The sequence below is a fragment of the Schistocerca piceifrons genome, chromosome 3 (genome assembly GCF_021461385.2).
Source record: "Schistocerca piceifrons isolate TAMUIC-IGC-003096 chromosome 3, iqSchPice1.1, whole genome shotgun sequence".
Classification (NCBI taxonomy): Eukaryota; Metazoa; Arthropoda; class Insecta; order Orthoptera; family Acrididae; genus Schistocerca; species Schistocerca piceifrons.
The window spans coordinates 662,809,691-662,830,740 of NC_060140.1; the positions used below are offsets into that span (position 1 = coordinate 662,809,691).

A 21,050-nucleotide genomic window follows, 5' to 3' on the forward strand; every position below is an offset into this window, starting at 1 on the left:
GATCGAATTTTTCCTGCTGATATTTCAGAACTGTTTAAGTGTTGTTTGACGACCACATACTTCAAGTGGAATGAACAGTTTTATGAGCAAACGGATGGCGTGGCTATGGGAAGCCCCCTAAGTCCCGTAATTGCGAACTTCTTTATGGAGAAATTCGAAGAACAGGCCTTAGGTACTGCCAGCAAAAAACCAAATGTATGGTTCCGATACGTGGATGACACGTTTGTGCTGTGGAGACATGGTAGGGAGGAACTAAGCCGGTTCCACGAACATCTGAACAGTATAAACTCGAGAATTCAGTTTACAATGGAGGAGGAAGTAGATGGCAAGTTTTTAGAAACGAAAATGGTAGTTTGGGCCACTCAGTATACCGCAAACCCACGCACACGGACCGTTATTTGCACCAGGATTCGAACCACCACCCACAACAGAAGCGGGGTGTTATCAAGACGTTAGCGGACAGAGCTAGAAATATTTGTGAACCTGAGTTGCTCGACGCTACGATGGAACATCTCCACAATGTACTAATGAAGAACGGATATTCGTCCGCCAAAATAAAACGTGCGTTGAGGCACCCACGCAGAAATCATACTGACGTACAGGCTACTGCAAAATCTAAGGTTTTCATGGCGTTTGTTAAAAATGTAACGGAAAGAGTAGGGAGGATCTTGACGAAGCGGAATATTACCGTAATTTACAAGCCTACCAGGAAGATACAGGAATACCTTAAGCCTGCCAAGGATGCTCGCAAACCACCGGAAAAAGCTGGAGTGTATAGGATCCCATGCAACTGTGGTGATGTTTATGTGGGTACCACTAAAAGAACTGTTTCTAAACGTTTGGAAGAGCATAAGGGAAATTGCAGAAGAGGAGAAACGGAACGATCAGCTGTTGCGGAGCATGCTTTCCAGCCAGGGAACCACAATATTCGTTTTGAGGAGACACAAGTACTAGCGGCCACAAGTGGATATTACGAACGGCTCTACAGGGAGGCAATCGAAATCGCTAAACACCCTAATAATTTCAACCGTAAGGAGGAGGGTGTGAAATTAAATGGCATATGGATGCTGGTGTTAAAGAAGATGTGTACCACCCGCCCACTACTGGGTGATGGCAACGGCAATCGACGGCGACGGACAGCGGCCAATTGCACTGACATTTTCAAAACACGTGACGTCATGCCACGGCGTGGGAGCACGCAGACACGGAATTTAGCGGCAGTCAGTAGCGAGCCAGTGGGTGTGTTGGACCTTCCATTGAGCTACGGACCCCCTTGAAGATGTCTCCCGCAGTCGGAGACGAAACGTTGGGAATCGACACAGAATTCATCAACCGACCACGGCATAACAGCCCGGATAATTATAATGGACAAGAGTTAGTGAGGTTAACCTGCGAATAAGCTTTGACATTGACAGGAATAGTTACAGAATCAGTGATAACAACACTTTGTTAGAACGAGGAAAGAGAAGAAACAGGGACATCAAACAAATTATGAAACAATATGACGATTCCAAGTTTGCATAAAAATTTCGTACTACTTCTTTTCGATCTCGTGCTTGAGAAACTGGAGCGTATGAATGAAGTGTGAAACTATTTCCTAACGTAAACCTTTTTGCTTGTAGTAAGTCTAATAGGCTTTTGATATTGGTACTTTGTGAATTGTATTCTGTTGTTACAAAAAAGTCTGTTTGTGCCGAAACAGTCTCGTTTAGTGTGTGTACAATTGTTGCTGTATTAGAAAGGCCTATTTTGTTTTATCTAGCAAGCAGTGACAAAATAGACGTAATCAGATCGGCAAACCACACCAGTCTTGGGTCCTATTTGTATTAACAGCTTTTTCAGTATTTGACAATGACATTTCGATTCTTCATGTAGTAAAACGTTTGACGAATTTTGATAAGGTAATAGATTATTTTGCAGAAAGGAAAGCATGCCATGTAAAACTGAACCAAGAGTAGAGAGAAAAAATTCTAGGAGTTAAGGATTGAAGAAATGTGTATTGGCTTGCTTGTCTCATGTCTTTGCTGGGTTTATGTACCCTATATTTAATTTTATGTCACACAAAACAGCCAAGTTGTTAGCTGATAGGCAATAAAGAGTGCAAATTTTCTGAAGTTTTTTTTTTAAAAAGAAAAGAGAGGGACAGGATGTCAAACCGGCCGACTGTGAGCAGGAGAGGCACCACAGGACATTTTAATTTCCACTGTCCAGAATATGGTCAATAGGAGAATGCTGTGTGAGGAGGCGAGGCACTGCACTTTGGCACACTTATGATCAAATAACATGTCTTACATTTCCTCAAACACATATGTTTCATGCATCAGAGTCTTCAGAAAGATGTGCACTACAAAATGAACATATTTTTGAAAATTCACTTTTTTAAAATTTTTCATGACCTATCTCAAACGCTCGAGAGAGTGGCGGGGTATTGCCCCGGTTCGGAAATATTGTAGATCTGGGGCTGATGCGCAGAGCAGTCTGAGTTATAGTGGGGAAGTGGATAGTCACCACGTGACCCGTGTTTACATTTAGTGATTTTGCTGTTTCCTCTTCGTTTACTGCTCTCACGTCAAATGAAAACAAAACAGATTTCTGTGGCCGGGAGCTATAACTGAATTAAAACACATTCACATAATTATGGAAGGCTAAAATGTGTTGTTAGTTCCAGATTTTATTTCCCCCTTTCTGACAGTCAAGCATTAATTGCCTTGCAGAACAATATTTTTGTCCGCTTGCTAAAGAAGTTTCCTTTTATTAATCTTTTCCGCTGAGGCAGACATATTCGAAACTTCTCCAACTTCTAGCATGTATGGCATTATCTCATGTTTGGTTCTTTATTATGGCATAACACAGTACTGGTACTCCAAGAAAATTTACATCCTGAAAACCACATTGAAAAGCTTAATATCAGATCGTGGCCTACTTTTCTGGGAATCTGAACATACGAATATGCACTTGAAATGTGCACTTTTTAGTATGGATCATGAAATTCCGATGTTCTTGGAGTATGACATAATGTAAGATCTTTTAATGTTTTACACATACGAACGTACGGGCTCTCTAAGACATCGTTGCTGCGCAAGCTAGGTGACGCCTGTCATCCTGGCGCGCTCTAGCAATTGCAGAAACGTACCTGTTTCTAACAGGTCACAGGAAAATATTCTGAATGGTGGTTTGAAAAGCGTTACCATCGAAGTAAATTTCCTTTTACGCAAGTTGAACTATGTGCAAGAATGTACGATGAATTTCTTAAACCACAGAACGTTTGACTGTCATTTAAAAATCAGCTCTTTGATGACGAGTCATTTAGGTAAATTTCGAGCCCAGAAGATCAGACATTTATGTTGTTATTAAAAATTTTACTGGCACATTTGTGTGATATATCTTAAATTGTAATAGGCGCATAAAAGACCAACATCATATGTGAAAGCTTAGCTTCTCTTGCAGCGTTTTAGTCTTATAGACCAATATTATATGTAAAAGCTTTGCGTTTCGTGTAACAGCACTATGTATATTAATTTAAACCATTAACTTTTCCTGTTTGTGTGTTGGCGCTACTTAACAGTGATGTTGCTATTGGCTGACTTCATCACGTGCTCTAAGCTCTGAATACCCGCTGTTATCGGCTGGTGAGATCACGTGACATGAGTTATGACTGGCTTACAAAAGCATATCGCAATCTCAATTTCAATGCTTCGGAAAGTAACATGCGGTGTTTGGTGGAATTCGAATTTATACTTTCGTAATACGAAATTAGGCAGCGTAAATGTTGCTGCACATCAAAGATTTTTCCAAAACGTGTTTATTGTCCTGTGTTTCATTTTCTAAAGCGCCGGGAAATTCTACGCCCATGTATAAAACCATAATCATTCAAAGGACTGATAAGTTATACAGTTCGGAGAGAAAATATACTGTCGGTTAATAGGGGAAAAGTATGTTTTCATCCAGGAGAAAGTGTATTTTTAACCGGGAAATCCAGGAATTTTTTTCCTTGTCCACATATACACCCTGTACTTCCAACTTTTCAGCAACCAAAATGTTGCTAGTTATTTCAGTTTTAGATTATTAAAGCATGCTAAACTTTACCTCACACAGCTCTTTATTTCACAGCATCCAACACAGTGTTAAATGTGTGCAGAACACTCCCTCTCACTGCAGAGGGCAACAAAATCCACTCTTCACTTACAAGGAACCCTTGAGGGCGAGGTTGCAATATTGGCTGCTAATGGCAACTGGGGGAGGGTGGACTAGAGGCATCCAATGGTGAGCACAGCATGAGGCTATGGAGCATAGTTGAATTGCAAAGTCAATGTGTATCTCACAACAATGCTACAGTGCTAGTGGTGTTGATTCAAAGCAGAGCAGTGGCATCAACAAACAAAGCAGACATTGCATTATGTCTACAACAACAGTTGCCTAAGTTGACATTTCATCAGAATGAGAAAGAAGTGGCAGGTGAAATATTAACATTATTGCAAGATGAGTGGGTGGAATGTGAGGTGTCAGATATGCTACACTGTGCGGACAACGTACAAGAGTATAATGATGATGATACTTGCTTAACAGGTGAAAGTGATATTGAAACAGGTGAGAGCCATTTCATTCATCATCCTTGTCAACCAGGAGGCCACAAATCCCATGTCCAGTGAAAGGTACTACAGGACAATCACTGTCTGAGGAGTGGGTGCTAAACATAATTTAAACCTTAAGAAACATAATTACATACGTGTAAGATCATCTACAGCACAGTAAAAAACAATTCTGAACAGTTTTCGAATGAGACTGAAGCAATATGACCGTGTAGCACATAAGAAAAACTGATATTCAAAGAGTTACAAAAAGGATGTTTCAAGGATGTTAGAAACAATTTACAAGATATGCATGGTAGTGACCTACTATGTTATGTACAACAAACTGCAAATTTCAAGAGAATTAGTGGATGGTTGCATAACTTTAAACTGTGCTACAGAATTGTAATACGTAAGATAATGAAATTTCAAACAAAGCATCATTACAACAATGCATAGCAAGCTGCAGGATCAGCCCAAAAATTTGTATATGAGAGAAACTTCGTAATGTTAATGAATATGATCCCACTTCTGGTTACCAGTGTTAATGTATACGGGCAGGGAAGGGGGGAGAAGGTTGTTACATATGCCTTATGACGACAGTGTGCATGAGTTCGAGCAGTCAGGATTTGGGAGTGTGCATCCAGGGCTGCCGGCTGCCATTAAATGACAAAACAGGAAATTAAGTACACTAAAAAAGATATGTTTCAATGTACGGTGTACAAGGGGTGCGCCTAAGGTCGGAAGTTACCAGGTTTAGGCCAGTCTAGGAGGTCGAACAGTTAAATGGGCAACTGAAAGGGAAGTGGTTCATGTTAACTTACGTTGGTCGCCGGTCATGAAAAGCAGAGTCAGAGGCTCTGCCATCCAGAAAGACGTCTGTTCTGCTCGAGGTCTGGATTCCAAGAGAGAGAGAGGCAACTGTGTTCCGCACCACAGAACACTCCAGTGTCCACACACGTGACCTGTATCCCATACACGCTGTTCGCTAAAACCAATGGCGTGAATTCGCAAGCAGTTTCAGCAGAGCTCTCAGGATGTTTCTTGTCAGCAGATTTACCTGGACAGAACTGCCTCGGTTTTCAAAGACAGGCAACTTGCGTCACATAGGCACAGCATAAGTTACTCTGGGAGAAAACTTGTAAAGATTTCATTGGGCCTTTGAAATAAATTTTTTAAACCAATTCCCTAAGATATTCCGTGACTGGCTGCCACCATGTACAGTAAGGAATTTGTTTTCAACTTGGACCAATCGAGATTTGAAGAGGAAATGCGTATGAGGGGAATGCTGGAAATACGACGTACCAAGAGAGCTATATCAAAATCAACTAACATCAGTACCTTAACGCATTTGTATACAATTATGCCAACTGTTAATCTGGATGGTAAATTGGCTGGAAGGTTATTTGTTGTGCTGTGAGAAGTTCTTTCTCGTGTGCATTATCTTGCAGGGGCAGTAGGGAATGTTTACGTCACAGCAAGCAGGAGTGGGAAATGGGCTTAAGCGAACTAAAACTACTGTAAGAGCACTGCTTTTGGCCAATAGTTGGTCAAAATAACTTGCTTTTGTTTGATTCCTGGTCTGTCTATAAAAACCATACTCCTTTGCAGCAAACTATTCCTTCTGAAAAATGTGCGACATTGTACGTCATACCACCTGAAACCACTGAATAAATTCAGCCTCTAGAGGTTTGTTTTTTCCATACCTATAAAATATAATATCGCACTGTCTGCAACTTATGCCTTAAAGGATATCAAGTTTCTTGATAAGCTCCACGACAGACTGTTTTGCCTGTTACATCAATATTATTCTCTATGCATTATTTAAGGGCAGATACCTTGCTAATTATCCTGCACAATTTGGAACTCCCAAGGAGTTTACCTTCAGTATTGATTGTGCAAACCATTGTGATCACTGTGGTGTGCCATTTTTCATTCTGTGTTCACAGTGCAAGTTAATGGTTTGCTTTGAACATTTCTTGAATTCGATGATGTCCATTTTATGAAATGTAATACATACATCCCACATAAGTTTGACCTCTACACGTCCCAGACACTCATTTTCTGTCACCTTCCTGATGTACATTGAGTCATTAGTAGCTAATATTTTTCCTGTCATAATTGTTAACTTTTTTTTAAAGATAAGGCAACAGATGGCATAAATGTCTGTTCTCGGTCACCAAAACCATTAGACAATGGATTAGCATGTTAGCTTTCATAACAAAGTTCAGTTTAAGACTCAGCCGAGAGTGAGGAGTTTTTCAGACGTTTGCACAACAATCTGTATTCTTATTGAAAACTACAGGTCTTTGTCATATTTCTAACATAATAGTGACTTACTATTAGTTCTTTAGTGCGGCACTGGTGATTATATGAAATTTGTAATGGTTTCCTGACAGGTGAGAGTCTTGTAATACCATAATATTAACTTTCGGTATACACCAATACCAATTTTCGAGAATGCTCCATGTGAGATGTAACTTTTTTTTTAACTTACTAAAAACTTTGTTGCTGTATACACCTAATGGATTCCCTTCAACAATTTTTAAAATGGAAGCTATAGGGTATGTAAGGCAGCACTTGCGGTGCTTCTTTTCATAATACTACGCGAGTTCTCAGTTCTGTGTAACCTGGTGCATTGTAATGGTACGAAATGAAAGTGCAGTAGCTCTTGATACAGTGATTTAACGCAAACTTTCCTGCATACTCTCAGTAATCATTGTGTGTTGCGTATCGAGAGAAACAGGCTGATGTCTGGTTTTCATAAAGAATGGGGCAACAGTTTTGTCATCAGAACTGTAGTCCCCTTTTTTGTTGAACCTATATCAAGTAGATGCAGGAATTAATATCCGACTGATGTCTTACCAACATTTCTTTCATCAGAAACCCCTCTTTCAAATTTTTGAAGACTAACTCAGCGTAAGTCCTCTTTGCTTGACTTTCTATTACTTTGGGAGAGAAAGCAGCATATGCTTAATTTCACACACGTTATCATTTTCTTGTCTTGCTACTGTTGTATGCCAGGGAGAGTGTATTAATGAAGGGCTAAGTGTGTCTTCCACATTCCCAAAATAAATTTCTCTGCCCAATAATTGTTTAAAATCATGGTCTTTTAAGTCTATATAAACTAGGTTGCAGGTGCCATTTCTCACTACTACCTGTGCTATGTCACAGGCATTGTCAGTTCAGTAACAATGAATATAGTTTCAAATCCAAATATCCTATTGTAACATGGATTTGTTTTTGATGTTGCTGAAAATGTTGACGTGTGGTCCTTATATTAATTTGAATGTAATTTTTGTTCCATAATTCGCTGCATACGTTTTAACACTTTCTTTTACCTACTTCTGATATTTCACCCTTTTTCATCCAGGCCTCTGAAACTCATATCCAAATGTTTTGTATCATATCTGAATGTGTTTTCATGTAGAAATAGGAGTAATAAACTGTCATTGGTTATCACCCTTCACTTTACTATTATCCTCAAGTCCCAAAAGAAGCTGTGTTTCCGCTTTAGGAAGATAAGTTTATAGTCTGTCATTTTACCAGGTGACTCGGAAAGAAAGAAAGAACAGATTTCAATTGTTTATTACAGTCAAACAATATAACATGGATAAACATTGAGCGTGTCATTGGATAGAGGAAGGTTCAAAGTTTTGACACAGCTACACTGTTGTTTGTTCGTTTGTTTGTTGCAATGTGGTGACATCATCACAAGGGAAATTATTTTGTGTGTTGGAATTTGCACAAAGTCAATCCATTGTTCAAGTAGAACATGCATTTCACCATTGATTCAGTTAGAAGTTGCCTCTGTTCAAGCAGATTTACAACTGGCATACAAAATTCCTGGAAGGTAGTTGCGCATGCAAAGGAAAGAGCACTGTTAGACCATACATGTGTGATGAAAATGTAGAGCGCATCAGAGATGCATTCACATGGAGCCCTTGGAAATAAAAAAGACAGGCAGGCCAGGAACTTCGTGGCATGTTCTGAAATGATGCCTGCATGTGAAGCCTTAAAAGTTGCAGTTATGGCAGCAGTTGCATCGTAGTAATCATAACAAAAGGTGTGAATTTTGCATTTCAGTTCTCCAAGATATGGCAGAGGACATTTCTTCTGAAAGGCTCATCTTTTTGGACGAATCAATGTTTTCATCTGTCGGGTAAAGTAAACTGCCATAGTGTAAGAATTTGGGGGTCACAAAATCTGGCGTCGTCGTTGAACGTGGAACCCCGAAACTGGATGTGTTTTGTGCTGTTTCTGCTAACAAAGTTTATGGACTTTTGTTTTTTGGGAGGAATTTGTAACAGGCATGTCATAACAGGGCATGCCGCAAAATTGGTTGTTTCCTCAACTTCATGAATATTCCAATGATTTTATTTTTATGTGTGATGGCGTACTGTGTCACTTTCCCCTGGAGGTGCATCGTTATCTTAATACCACCATCCTACAGTGTTGGATTGGAAGAGGTGGACAAGAAGATCTTGTTCGTTGGTTTAGGCCTCCCGTCTCGCCAGACTTCACACCTTGCAATTTTTTTCTTGGGGTGCATTCAAAAGCTGAGAAATGAAGTTGTTGAAGCTGTCAATTTAATAAACAGTGACCATTTGATTCATGTGTGGATTGAAATGGACTGTCATTTTGATGTTTCTCAGGCAATGCATGGGGCTCATGTTGAACTCGAGTGTTTGTGCAAATATAAGACTTTGAACCTTCCGCTATCCAGTCATGTGTGTAATGTATTTATTTCATTATTTCTCTGTAATAAGCAATTGAAATCAGTTCTTCATTTTTTAATCGCCGTGTATTTATTTTAAAATTATAAAGTGCTACTATTTTGTTTCTCCTCTGTTACACTGGTCACAGTGATGTAATGGAGTGGATAAAATTTATTAGACAGCCCCTCTCCAAATATACAGTTGTTCAATTAAGGAAGAATCTTCTGTACTTGATGAAATTTTAGTAAGAGAGAACTTATAAATGTGACCCTTCAGCAAATTCCATGAACAGAAACGTGAAAATAGCTAATGTGCCTTTTTGTAAATCTGATCCCATTATATCACGATTGTACTATTTCTTGTCATTGGTCTTCTGGCAGGTTTGAAACAGCTTGCTGCAAATTTCCCTTGTGTGCAAATCTCTTCCTTTCAGAGCACAAAAATATGAAGGGAAACTGAGTTATACATCAACACGTACTTTTTTAATTTTCAGTAGTCTGTACCGTGTAATAACCAACGGTTTTTTTAACAATGATATTCAAAAATAGGACAGTCTTCATATACTGATAAATGCATTTTAAACCTCAAGTGGGTGTGCCTTTGTATAAATGTGTCTACCACAAATAGAGTAGTATTGTACTGTTCCATTGTTGCTTGACAGCTGAGAGTCCATACCTATTCCTTCATTATTGCTTCAGCTAATCCAGTGCTAAGTCATGCTGTCATACGTCCAAGTGGGCAGCAGTAATATAAAATAAAATGCATGCTAGGTGAGAAAAGTGTACAATCTGTGCAAGGAAATGACCCAGATTCCAAGCTAGCGGCACAGTCCCATAATGAGGTGGCTGGATAAGAGATAATTAGCGATATAATGAGTGGTTGGCTGTTAATGCAACTGTGCTGTTTAATGGTTACAGTAAATCATTGCTGTGGAGTAAGGCTTGTATGCATCATGTGAGTGATATAATGAAAGTAATTTATTTTTAATTAAACGACGATTTAGCTCATATAATGTAAGTTTATTGTATCATTGTTTAATTAAACTAAGATTAAACTGTGGTATTGCTCATTCATGCTTACTTTGGTAACATGAAGACAGCTATCTTTTAAATGTGTACAGAGTGCACCATGGACCTGCTTGTATTACAAAAATCAATGCACCCACACTCGAGGGTTAAATAGCCTGAAGATGAAGATGCTTTTAAGACTTAACAGCTTGTTAATGTTGTAACAGTGTCTTCGATTTTCACGCAGACATTTCTTATGTTCATAAAGAAGTGTAATATGTAAAACAACTGCATTATGATGAAACTGTGTTTAGTTTTTGTCTACTTTCCTGTATACTGTTTTTTTAAAAGTGAATTAACATACGCGTTTTATAATTGGCTATAATGCAAGGTATTGGCATCCAGAGGTGGAGTGAACTTACGTTATATTTTTATTTGAGGAATTGGAGGCCATTAAAGCAAGAGTGAGAGAAATGGAAGAAGAAGCAGAGAAATTAAAGCAGCTGCAATCAGAGGTTGATAAACAGATGAATTTGGGAAGTCCACCTGGAATGAGTAAGTATTCTTCCTACGAGATAATAAAGTTATATTTTGTGTAGATTTGTAAATTGCATCTGCTTTAATACCTATGCCTTGCGATACTAATATTCATTCTTGACAAGTGGAATAAGGAACAAAAAGAGCAGCAAAATCCCCTTCATTTTTTTAAAGCTGAATCATGTAAACATGATTACTAAACAGTGAGAAAAATGTTGAGATTCTAAAGCACTGCGTATTACATCTGACTCTGAACAATAGACAGATTTGTATAAGAAAAAGAAAATTTCCTTGCTTTGGAAAAAGCCCATGTTTATTTTAACCCCCCCCTCCAAATATATATATCTGCTTGTGTCTGTATGTGTGGATGGATATGTGCGTGTGTGCGAGTGTATACCTGTCCTTTTTTCCCCCTAAGGTAAGTCTTTCCGCTCCCGGGATTGGAATGACTCCTTACCCTCTCCTTTAAAACCCACTTCCTTTCGTCTTCCCCTCTCCTTCCCTCTTTCCTGATGAGGCAACAATTTGTTGCGAAAGCTTGAATTTTGTGTGTATGTTTGTGTTTGTTTGTGTGTCTATCGACCTGCCAGCGTTTTTGTTCGGTAAGTCACCTCATCTTTGTATTTATATATAATTTTTCCCACGTGGAATGTTTCCTTCCATTATATTTATATATATATATATCTAAAAAGAAAGATGATGAAACTTACCAAACAAAAGCGCTGGCAGGTCGATAGACACACAAGCAAACACAAACATACACACAAAATTCTAGCTTTCGCAACCAATGGTTGCCTCGTCAGGAAAGAGGGAAGGAGAAGGAAAGACAAAAGGATATGGGTTTTAAGGGAGAGGGTAAGGAGTCATTCCAATATATATAAATCTCTCTCTCTCTCACACACACACACACACACACACACCTCTAACATGATTTGCAGGTTTTTGTATTAAACTGTTGTTTGCAATGAATATGTGTAAAGCCATCACATATTTTCTTCCTTAACTGGAGCTTTCAAAGAACAACTGGATAAAAACATGACAAGTTAAAAAGACAAGGACCTGTCCACTAATGATTCAGATACCTTAATTGCAAATGTAGACTGCCAAAACCAGATAGTAATACAAGACTCCAATATAGAAATCATGAAAACAATGTTAAAATAGCTTTACAACTTAAAGGAGAACTGTAGTTATTTGTGCTGCCAGATGAAGGTAGAGTACTGTGCTAGCTTCAAGCAGAACTTTATTTATTTGTGGTGCTTTGTAATGATGTCTTCTACGTGTCATGCTGTTTGGCTCAACTTGCACGCTTTGTGCGGATCGTTGTGCTACCCCTGCCATTATCTTCAGCTTTCAGCTCATGTGGATGGATATGATGTCCCAACAATAGTCACTGAAGTGCATGTCCTTCATAGGCTGAATAAAAGAGGGATTATGGATATTTTTGAGTATATTGATTCAACTTTTGGAAACTACCTTTAAGTATTCTGAACCAACTAACTCGACTGAAGAACAGGAGATTCTGTAAAACTTTGAACAAGTGCTAGATGCCAGATAAGATTTTAGACCTTGGTATGTCAGCTTCAAAGAGATTCAGGTGACATCTACTTGCCCATTACTTTAAATTACGAGAGCTTTCAGGATGTGTTGACATCTTGTTGCCTGTCATTAGCAGGGCCCAGATTTTTGCTTTTTTATAAATGGGTTTTAGCAGTTTATTCTCTTGTTCTAGTCCTTTGTAGGTTTAAACAAACTATTTTAGCATTTAGTGGAAAATATGACAAACTATAATGTTAAAATAGAAAATTTTGTTATATTTTTGTTATAACCTTTAATCACTAATAAATTGCGTGGATATACAAACGTAGAAACAATAGCTGATAACATGCTACCAATTCCGTATCGGTCATTCGACTGCCATGCCGTGACATGCGGCCGGCGCCGTTCGTAGCTAGGTGGCGCTCCCGCACTCAGCAGAGTTGCGGAGTGCCTCTATCGCAGTTTGCGCGTACTGACGTGGCGGCACTCTTAAATGTCGTGGCACTGTCACAACACTTTTCCCCCCTTGAAAAAAACCACTCACTTCCTGGGAGACACGGACAGCGCGGAGACATCCATGGCCTCTTGGGAGGCCCCGAGAAGATCCCGCGGAGAAACACGAGAGTACAGTCGAAAATGTCCAGGACGGAAGTCCGTGTGTGGAACGTGCCTCCTGGACGAGGTGATGGGTGAAAACTCCGGAGCAGCATCCATAGGTGTCGTGGACCTGGGGGTGTGCTCCAGCGAGATGGGTCCCAGAGAAGACGGCGTCGCGACTGGGGCTGGTTCCGGCGTACTCGGAAGCTGTAGCGATGTCAGCTGCAGCAACACGCATGGGAGATCGGCAGCAGCGACAGGACTGGCTTCTCGGGCTGGTGGAGGCGAAGGAAGGGGCGGTGGCACCGGCGTGGCCACCACTCGTGGGCACATCAGGTCGTAATGGCGAACAACCATGCCGTCGTCCGTACGTATTTCACATAGCCGGTGGCCGCGAAGAGCCTTTACCACCCCTGGAATCCATTTAGGGCGAGATCCATACCCTCGTGCCCACACGTCGGCGCCCACAGAGTATTTTCCCGCACGAGGGGACACAGTACAAGGCCTGACAGGGTGAAGCAGGTGCAGTAGAGTGCGCGGTTGGTGGCCATGCAAGAGTTCAGCAGGGCTGCGATCACCCAGAGGCGTGAAGCGATAAGAACTCAGAAAATGCAACAGAGCATCATCTGTGGAAAAATCACTAAGGAATTTTTTCATCTGGCTTTTGAAAGTGCGGACAAGGCGCTCGACCTCCCCATTCGATTGCGGATCGAAGGGCGGTGCTGTAACATGATGAATCCCGTGTCCAGTACAAAAATCACGGAAGGCCTGCGAAGAGAACTGAAGGCCATTGTCCGTGACGATCGTGGATGGAAGACCTTCTAGCGCAAAGATTTTGGACAAAGCCAACGTCGTCGCCGCAGTGGTGGGTGACGGACATCGAACAACAAACGGAAACTACGAGAAGGCATCAATCAACAGCAGCCAATAAGTGCCGAGGAAGGGGCCGGCAAAGTCAGCGTGCACCCATTCCCATGGCTGCGCCGGGTCAGGCCACGGAGAGGGCATTGTAGAGGGTGCAGCCAGTTGTTGAGCACACTGACCACACGCAGCGACCATGTGGGTGATGTCCGAATCAATACCGGGCCAATAAACGTGCCTGCGGGCCAGGGACTTAGTCCGAGAAATCTCCCAATGGCCTTCATGCAACAATTTGAGAACATCTTTGCGAAGAGAGGCTGGCACCACGACCTGTGGAGATGCGCCATCCGTGGCCAGAACACCACCACCATCACGAACGGACAGACGAAGGTGCAAGGCATGGTAGTTGCGAAGGGGATCCGATGCCCGGCCCTTGGTCCTGTCCGGCCAACCCCGTTGAATAAAACCGATCACCTGACGCAGGACCGGGTCCCACGCAGTAGCCGACGCGACCGGCGAACCTGTAAGCGGAAAACCCTCGACCGCACGACGTTCTGCCTCATCAATGTGGAAACAGAGTAGTTCATCTCGATCGAAAACCGGGTCAGGGCCCATCAGCAAACGCGACAACGCGTCAGCCTTGGCGTGCTGGGCTGTGGGGCAATAGTGAATCTCATAGTGAAAACGAGACAAGTATAAGGCCCAACGTTGCAGGCGGTGGGCTGCCTTATCCGGAAGTGACGCCGATGGGCTGAACAGAGAGACCAGCGGCTTGTGGTCGGTGATGAGGTGAAACTTAGAACCATACAAAAAATGCTGAACGTTTTTAGAGCACAAATGATAGCGAGCACCTCCTTTTCAATTTGATCATACCAATGGGCGAGAACAGCCCCTAGGCCATACTGGGACGCGTCAGTTGCCAGAACCAAGTGCTGACCCGGACGGAATGTGGCAAGACAAGGCGCCGACTGCAAATGGGCTTTCAGGCGGACAAAAGCCTGCTCACACTCGTCGGACCAACAGAAAGGAACGTTTTTGCGTAATAGCTGATGCAGAGGATGAGCTACCGCCGCCGCGGATGGAATGAATTTGTGATAATAAGCAATCTTGCCTAGAAATGCCTGAAGTTCTTTTACTGTAGACGGCCGGGGTAGAGCGGTATTGGCCGCAACATGCTGATGTAGAGGACGTATACCCTCACGGGACAAGTGGAAACCAAGATACACGATGGAGGGTTGGAAGAACTGTGACTTGTCCAGATTGCACTTCAGCCCAGCCGAATGCAGAACCCGAAACAGTGAACGCAAATTGCGAAGGTGCTCCTCAGTGGAGGCCCCCGTGACAACAGTGTCATCCAGATAGTTTATGCAGCTGGGAACGGAAGCCATGAGCTGTTCCAAAAACCGCTGAAAAATGGCCGGCGCACTAGCGACGCCAAACGGTAACCGCTGGTACTGATACAACCCACAAGGAGTGTTGATGATGAGAAATTCCTTGGAAGACGCATCCAACGGCAACTGATGGTACGCCTCTGATAAGTCAAGTTAGGAAAAGAACTGGCCCCCAGCGAGCTTGGTAAATAACTCCTCAGGACGGCGAAGAGGATAAGTGTCAATGAGGCTCTGAGCGTTGACAGTGGCTTTAAAATCACCACACAATCGCAGACTCCCGTTTGGTTTAGAAACCACCACGATTGGCGATGCCCATTTGCTGGAGGTAACAGGAAGGAGAATCCCTGAAGCTGTTAACCTGTCTATCTCAGCCTTGACAGGTGCACACAACGCCACCGGAATAGGGCGTGCCCAGAAAAACTTAGGGTGAGCTGTAGGTTTAAGAGTAATGTGGGCTTCAAAATCCTTGGCACGACCCAGACCAGCAGAGAACACGGACGAGAATTCAGAACACAAGCCATCCAGCTGTTGATACGGAATGTCCTCAGATATGAGGTGCACATCATCATCAATGGAGAACCCGAACAACTGGAAAGCATCATAACCGAACAGGTTTTCAGTGCCCGCATGATCCACCACATAAAACGTGAGGGGCCTAACAACAGACTTGTAGGCAGTGGAAGCATCAAACTGGCCAATGATAGGAATTTTCTGTTTATTATAAGTTCTCAGATTTCGCGTAACTGGAGACAAGGGAGGGGAGCCCAACTCCAAATACGTGCGAGAATTAATGAGAGTTACTGCAGAGCCAGTGTCCACTTGCATGCGAATGTCTTTATCCAGAACACGAACAGTAACAAACAACTTATTTGTTTGAGAAAGCACACAGTTAAAATCCATGTCCGATGCCTCGTCCTCGTCGACAGGAACTTTAGGGGACTGACACACAGAAGCAATGTGGCCTTTTTTCCTACATGAATTACACGTGGCCCAACATTTTGGACACGCGGCCCTATCATGCTGTACGAAACAACGTGGACAAGAAGGAAGTGCGGAACGAACCTGCTTCTGTGGTTGCTGTTTTCTCTGCGAGCGTGGTGGCCCAACTCGCCGTTGTTTACGCGAGTGAACTGCCGCCACATCTTCGTTCTCCTGTGAAACAGGCAAATTGTCCATGTCGAAAGTTGACTGTACAGCGCCCACATCTCACCACGCATCTATTTGCGCGCCAGCAGCGTGAGACACTTCAAAGGATTGAGCGATGCTTAGAACTTCCGACAACGACGGGTTTGGCAGTTGTAGGGCACGTTGCCGAACTTCTTTATCAGGAGCAAGCCATAGAATAGCATCCCTAACCATTGAATCAGCATAAGACTCATGATGAGTGTCCGTGACAAACTGACATTTCCTACTCAAACCGTGTAGTTCCGCCGCCCAAGCCCGGTAAGATTGATGGGGCTGTTTACGACACCGGTAGAACGGCACGCGGGCGGCAATGACGTGGGTGTTTTTTCGGTAATAGTTAGACAATGTCACATATTTCTTGGAAGGACAGAGAGGCAGGTTCCCACAGCGGGGCTAACTGAGATAGCAGCTGATAGATCCGTGGGGAAATCCAAGATAGAAATAACGACTTACACGTAGGAGCGTCGACAACACCGAAAGCCAAGAAGTGTTGCCGCAAACGCTTCTCATAATCCTCCCAGTCTTCAGCGGTCTCGTTGTAAGGAGGGAACGGAGGCGGAGAAGAGGAAGACAGACGATGAGTAAGCGACGTTGACAACGCCTGAATAGCAGCTGTCAGCTGTGTTTGTTGTTCAATGAGCGCTTGCATAAGCTGTTCCATGTCTGCCCTGACACGAACACACAAATCCACAACGCAGTAACAAAAATATCCCATCCTCATCGCCAAAAAGTGTTATAACCTTTAATCACTAATAAATTGTGTGGATATACAAACGTAGAAACAATAGCTGGTTACATACTACCAATTCCGTTTCGGTCATTCGACTGCCGTGCCGTGACATGTGGCCGGCGCCGTTCCTAGCTAGGTGGCGCTCCCGCGCTCAGCAGAGTCGCGGAGCGCCTCTATCGCCGTTTGCGCGTACTGACGTGGCGGCACTTGTAAATGTCGTGGCACTATCACAACAATTTTGGCACAGTTATTCTAGTTCTTTGTGGAAAATACAGTTAACAATTCCTTATATCAACAATAAAAAATGCATAAACAGTTAGTTGGGACATGTACCTGTGCTATCATTGTTTTATCTTTTTATAATACTTTAATGAAAAATCTCTTATTGAAAAATAAATAAATATATAAATATTAAACACATTATGACATTAGCTATAAGCCTGCCACAACAGTCAGTGGTCTTGTCAACTGAAAGGCAGTTACAGTAGTCACCAGTGTCTATTTAAATATCAGCAATAGCCTTTTCATACACCTGTTTCAAATAATATTTGTGCAGTGTCAACTCATCTGGTATGTTGCGGCCACTGATACTCTCTAGAAAGCTCTTAAAAATAGGGTTGTTCAGCACGTTCCATGGCACTTTCACAGACGCTAGAGCCTCACACAAGTCTACATTAAAGCCATCCACTGCACTACTGGTCATAGACAAAATTGTTGATTGAAGCTGTTGTTGGTTCTTCTTCTTCCTAGTGGCACTTGTAATGTGAGCTGCAGAAGCTTTGTGCCGAAGGAAATGTGACTTTATTGTAGCTTACCTAAAATTGAAACAAATGAATACTAAGAAGATAGCAGTAACTAAAAAATAAGAACATGATCATGTAAAATGTCATCTTTGAGTCTCACATACATGTCTGTAAACTAATTTAAATTTTGATTTGAAAAGCCAAGGGAAGAAGAGTAGCAAGGATATTGTTAGATAAAATGAATGATGAAAATAACCCGTGTTTGTTTGCTTTTTTTGTCAGGCTTTGCAAAAAATTACTCTGCCATCAATTGTAAAATTGAATTCTCCCCACTCCTCTGCTGGAAAAAGACCAAATTTTGGCAATTTCTGTTTATGCACGACAAAATAATCCATGAAGCACACTTCTTAAAGCAAGTCAACACGACACGCAACTTTCCTTTGTAACTAGAAAAATACTCAGGTGCTAATGATTAACGCAGTTCTTTTGATATATGACTCTATTGTCAGATAATGTGAAAATTACAAACTATCTGTTTAATAAGTCATGGTTGCAAAATACTAATTCGAATTCTTTACAGATGAATGGAAAAACTGGTAGAAGCCGACCTTGGGGAGGATCAGTTTGGATTCTGTAGAAATGTAGGAAAACGCGAGGCAATACTGAACCTACGTCTTATCTTAGAAGATTGGTTACAGAAAGGCATTTGTAGACTCAGAGAAAGCTTTTGAAAATCTTTACTGAAATACTCTTTCAAATTCCGAAGGTGGCAGGCATCAAATACAGGGAACAAAAGGCTATTTATAATTTGTATAGAAACCAGAAGGCAGTTATAAGGGTTGAGGGGTGCGAAAGGAAAGCAATGGTTGAGAAGGGAGTGAGACAAGGTTGTAACCTATCCCCAGTGCTATTCAATCTGTACATTGAACAAGCAGTTAAGGAAAGGAAAGAAAAATTTGTAGTAGGAATTAAAATCCAAGGAGAAATAAAAGCCTTGAGGTTTGCTGATGACATTGTAATTCTGTCAGAGAAAGCAAAGGACTTAGAAGAACAGTTGACTGGAATGGACAGTCTTGAAAGGAGGCTATAAGATGAACATATAAAAAAGCAAAATGAGGATAATGGAATGTAGTTGAATTAAATCAGGTGATGCTGAGGGAATTTGATTAGGAAATGGTAGATGAGTTTTGCTATTTGGGGAGCAAAATAACTGATGATGGTCAAAGTAAAGAGTATATAAAATATAGACTGGCAATGGCAAGGAAAGCGTTTATGAAGAAGAGAAATTTGTTAACATGGTGTCAGGAAGTCTTTTCTGAAAGTATTTGTATGGAGTATAGCGATGTATGGAAGTGAATCATGGACAATAAACAGTTCAGACAAGAAGAGGATAGAAGCTTTTGAAATGTGGTGTTACAGACGAATTGTGAAGATTAGATGGATAGATCACATAACTAATGATGAAGTACTGAATAGAATTGGGGGAGAAGAGAAATTTGTGGCACAACTTGACTAGAAGTAGGGATTCGTTGGTAGGACATTATCTGATGCATTAAGGGATCACCAATTAAGTACTTGCGGGAAGTGTGGAGGATAAAAATCATAGACTGAGACCAAGAGATGAATACACTAAGCAGATTTAGAAGGTTGCAGCAGTTACTCGGAGATGAAGAGGCTTGCACAGGATAGAATAGCATGGAGAGCTGCATCAAGCCAAACTTTGGACTGAAGAAGAAGAAGAAGAAGAAGAAGAAGAAGAAGAAGAAGAAGACGACGACTGTGTAGGAATGATTCCTCCAGGTAGCAAATAAATAGGTTGCCATTGAATGGTGCCATGTGAGTACCCATGGCAGTAACTAGGATTTGTTTGCAAATTTGACCTTTGAAAATGAAATAATTCTGGGTCAGGTTGTGCTGGCTGAAGTTCACTTCCAAATTCGTGTCTGTAACCTCCCACTGTATTTTAAAGACACTGCTCACTTCCTTCAGTGCCTCTCCATGGTTCCTCTCCCAGTACCAGCACACTCCTTGTTGGTCACTGTTAATGTGATGTCTTTGTACGCAAACATCCCCCATGCCTTTGCTCTTGGGGCTGCCAAACTTTCTTTTTCCACATCCTACTGATACCAACCCCATCCTCTCTTTCCTAATCCTCCTAGGCAACCACATCCTGACCTACAAATATTTCTCTTTCAAAAGCCAGCTATACAAACAAATGTCATAGGTATTTGCTTAGCACCATCCTATGCCATCTTATTTGTGGACCATCTGGAGGAAACCTTCCTATCCAGTCAACATGAGAGACCTCTTGTCAGGCTCAGATTCATTGATGAGGTTTCCATGATCTGAACTCTCAGCAAGTACAACCTTTGCTCCTACCTCCGCAACATCAAAACCTACTCTCAAATCTGCTTGACTTGATCCTTCTCAGTCCACAAACTGTCTACTTATATGTGGATCTCCATCCATCATCTGGCTCCATGTATATATATATGTCCTTATCAACTGCAACCACCAACAGTACCTTCACTTTTGACAGCTGCATCTGTTCCATGTCAAAATTCTCTCATTACAGCCTCTCCATTCATGAATGCTGCATCTGTAGGAGCTGCTGAAATATACTAATAGCCTCACCAGAGGCTTTACTGATGCACAATATACAAACCATCTCACCCATAAATAAATCTCCTGTGCCATCTGCTCCTATAATACCAGTAAACCTGCTAACCAGTCCTATGCAAAATCTTACCCACATCCCACAAACTGACATTCCACCATCCTCTCAACCTACAGAATATCCTTGTTCATCCCTATTGCAATCCTAATTCTAATCCTTCACCCCATGGGACGTTCCCTCGTGGTCAACAAAGTTCCAAAGACCATCCACCACCTCCTACCAAAGTCAACACACAGGCCTTTCCTACCAGATAAGAGGCAGGGTCACATGTGAAAGTAGCCATGTTACATCAATTGCTGTACCTCATTGTATCTGGCATGACAAGTAACCAACTGTCTACTCAAATCAAAAATTACCACCACACCCTGGCAAACCACATACCCTAACAGTCCAGTTACCGGCTGTACACCGAGCAAGGTGGCGCAGTGGTTAGCACACTGGACTCGCATTCGGGAGGACGACGGTTCAATCCCGTCTCCAGCCATCCTGATTTAGGT

At 41.9% G+C, this 21,050-nt stretch overlaps 1 protein-coding gene across 3 annotated transcripts in view; it reads left to right on the top strand.

Moving 5' to 3' along the window:
• The window catches only part of LOC124789465 (polyadenylate-binding protein 2), a 116,473-nt gene that overhangs the window by 16,317 nt on the left and 79,106 nt on the right, over window positions 1-21,050 (top strand). For all 3 annotated transcript variants that reach the window (XM_047256833.1, XM_047256832.1, XM_047256831.1), the window contains exon 3: window positions 10,734-10,848. In XM_047256833.1, the coding sequence (XP_047112789.1) occupies window positions 10,734-10,848 (115 nt within the window). The remainder of the gene's footprint in view (window positions 1-10,733; window positions 10,849-21,050) is intronic.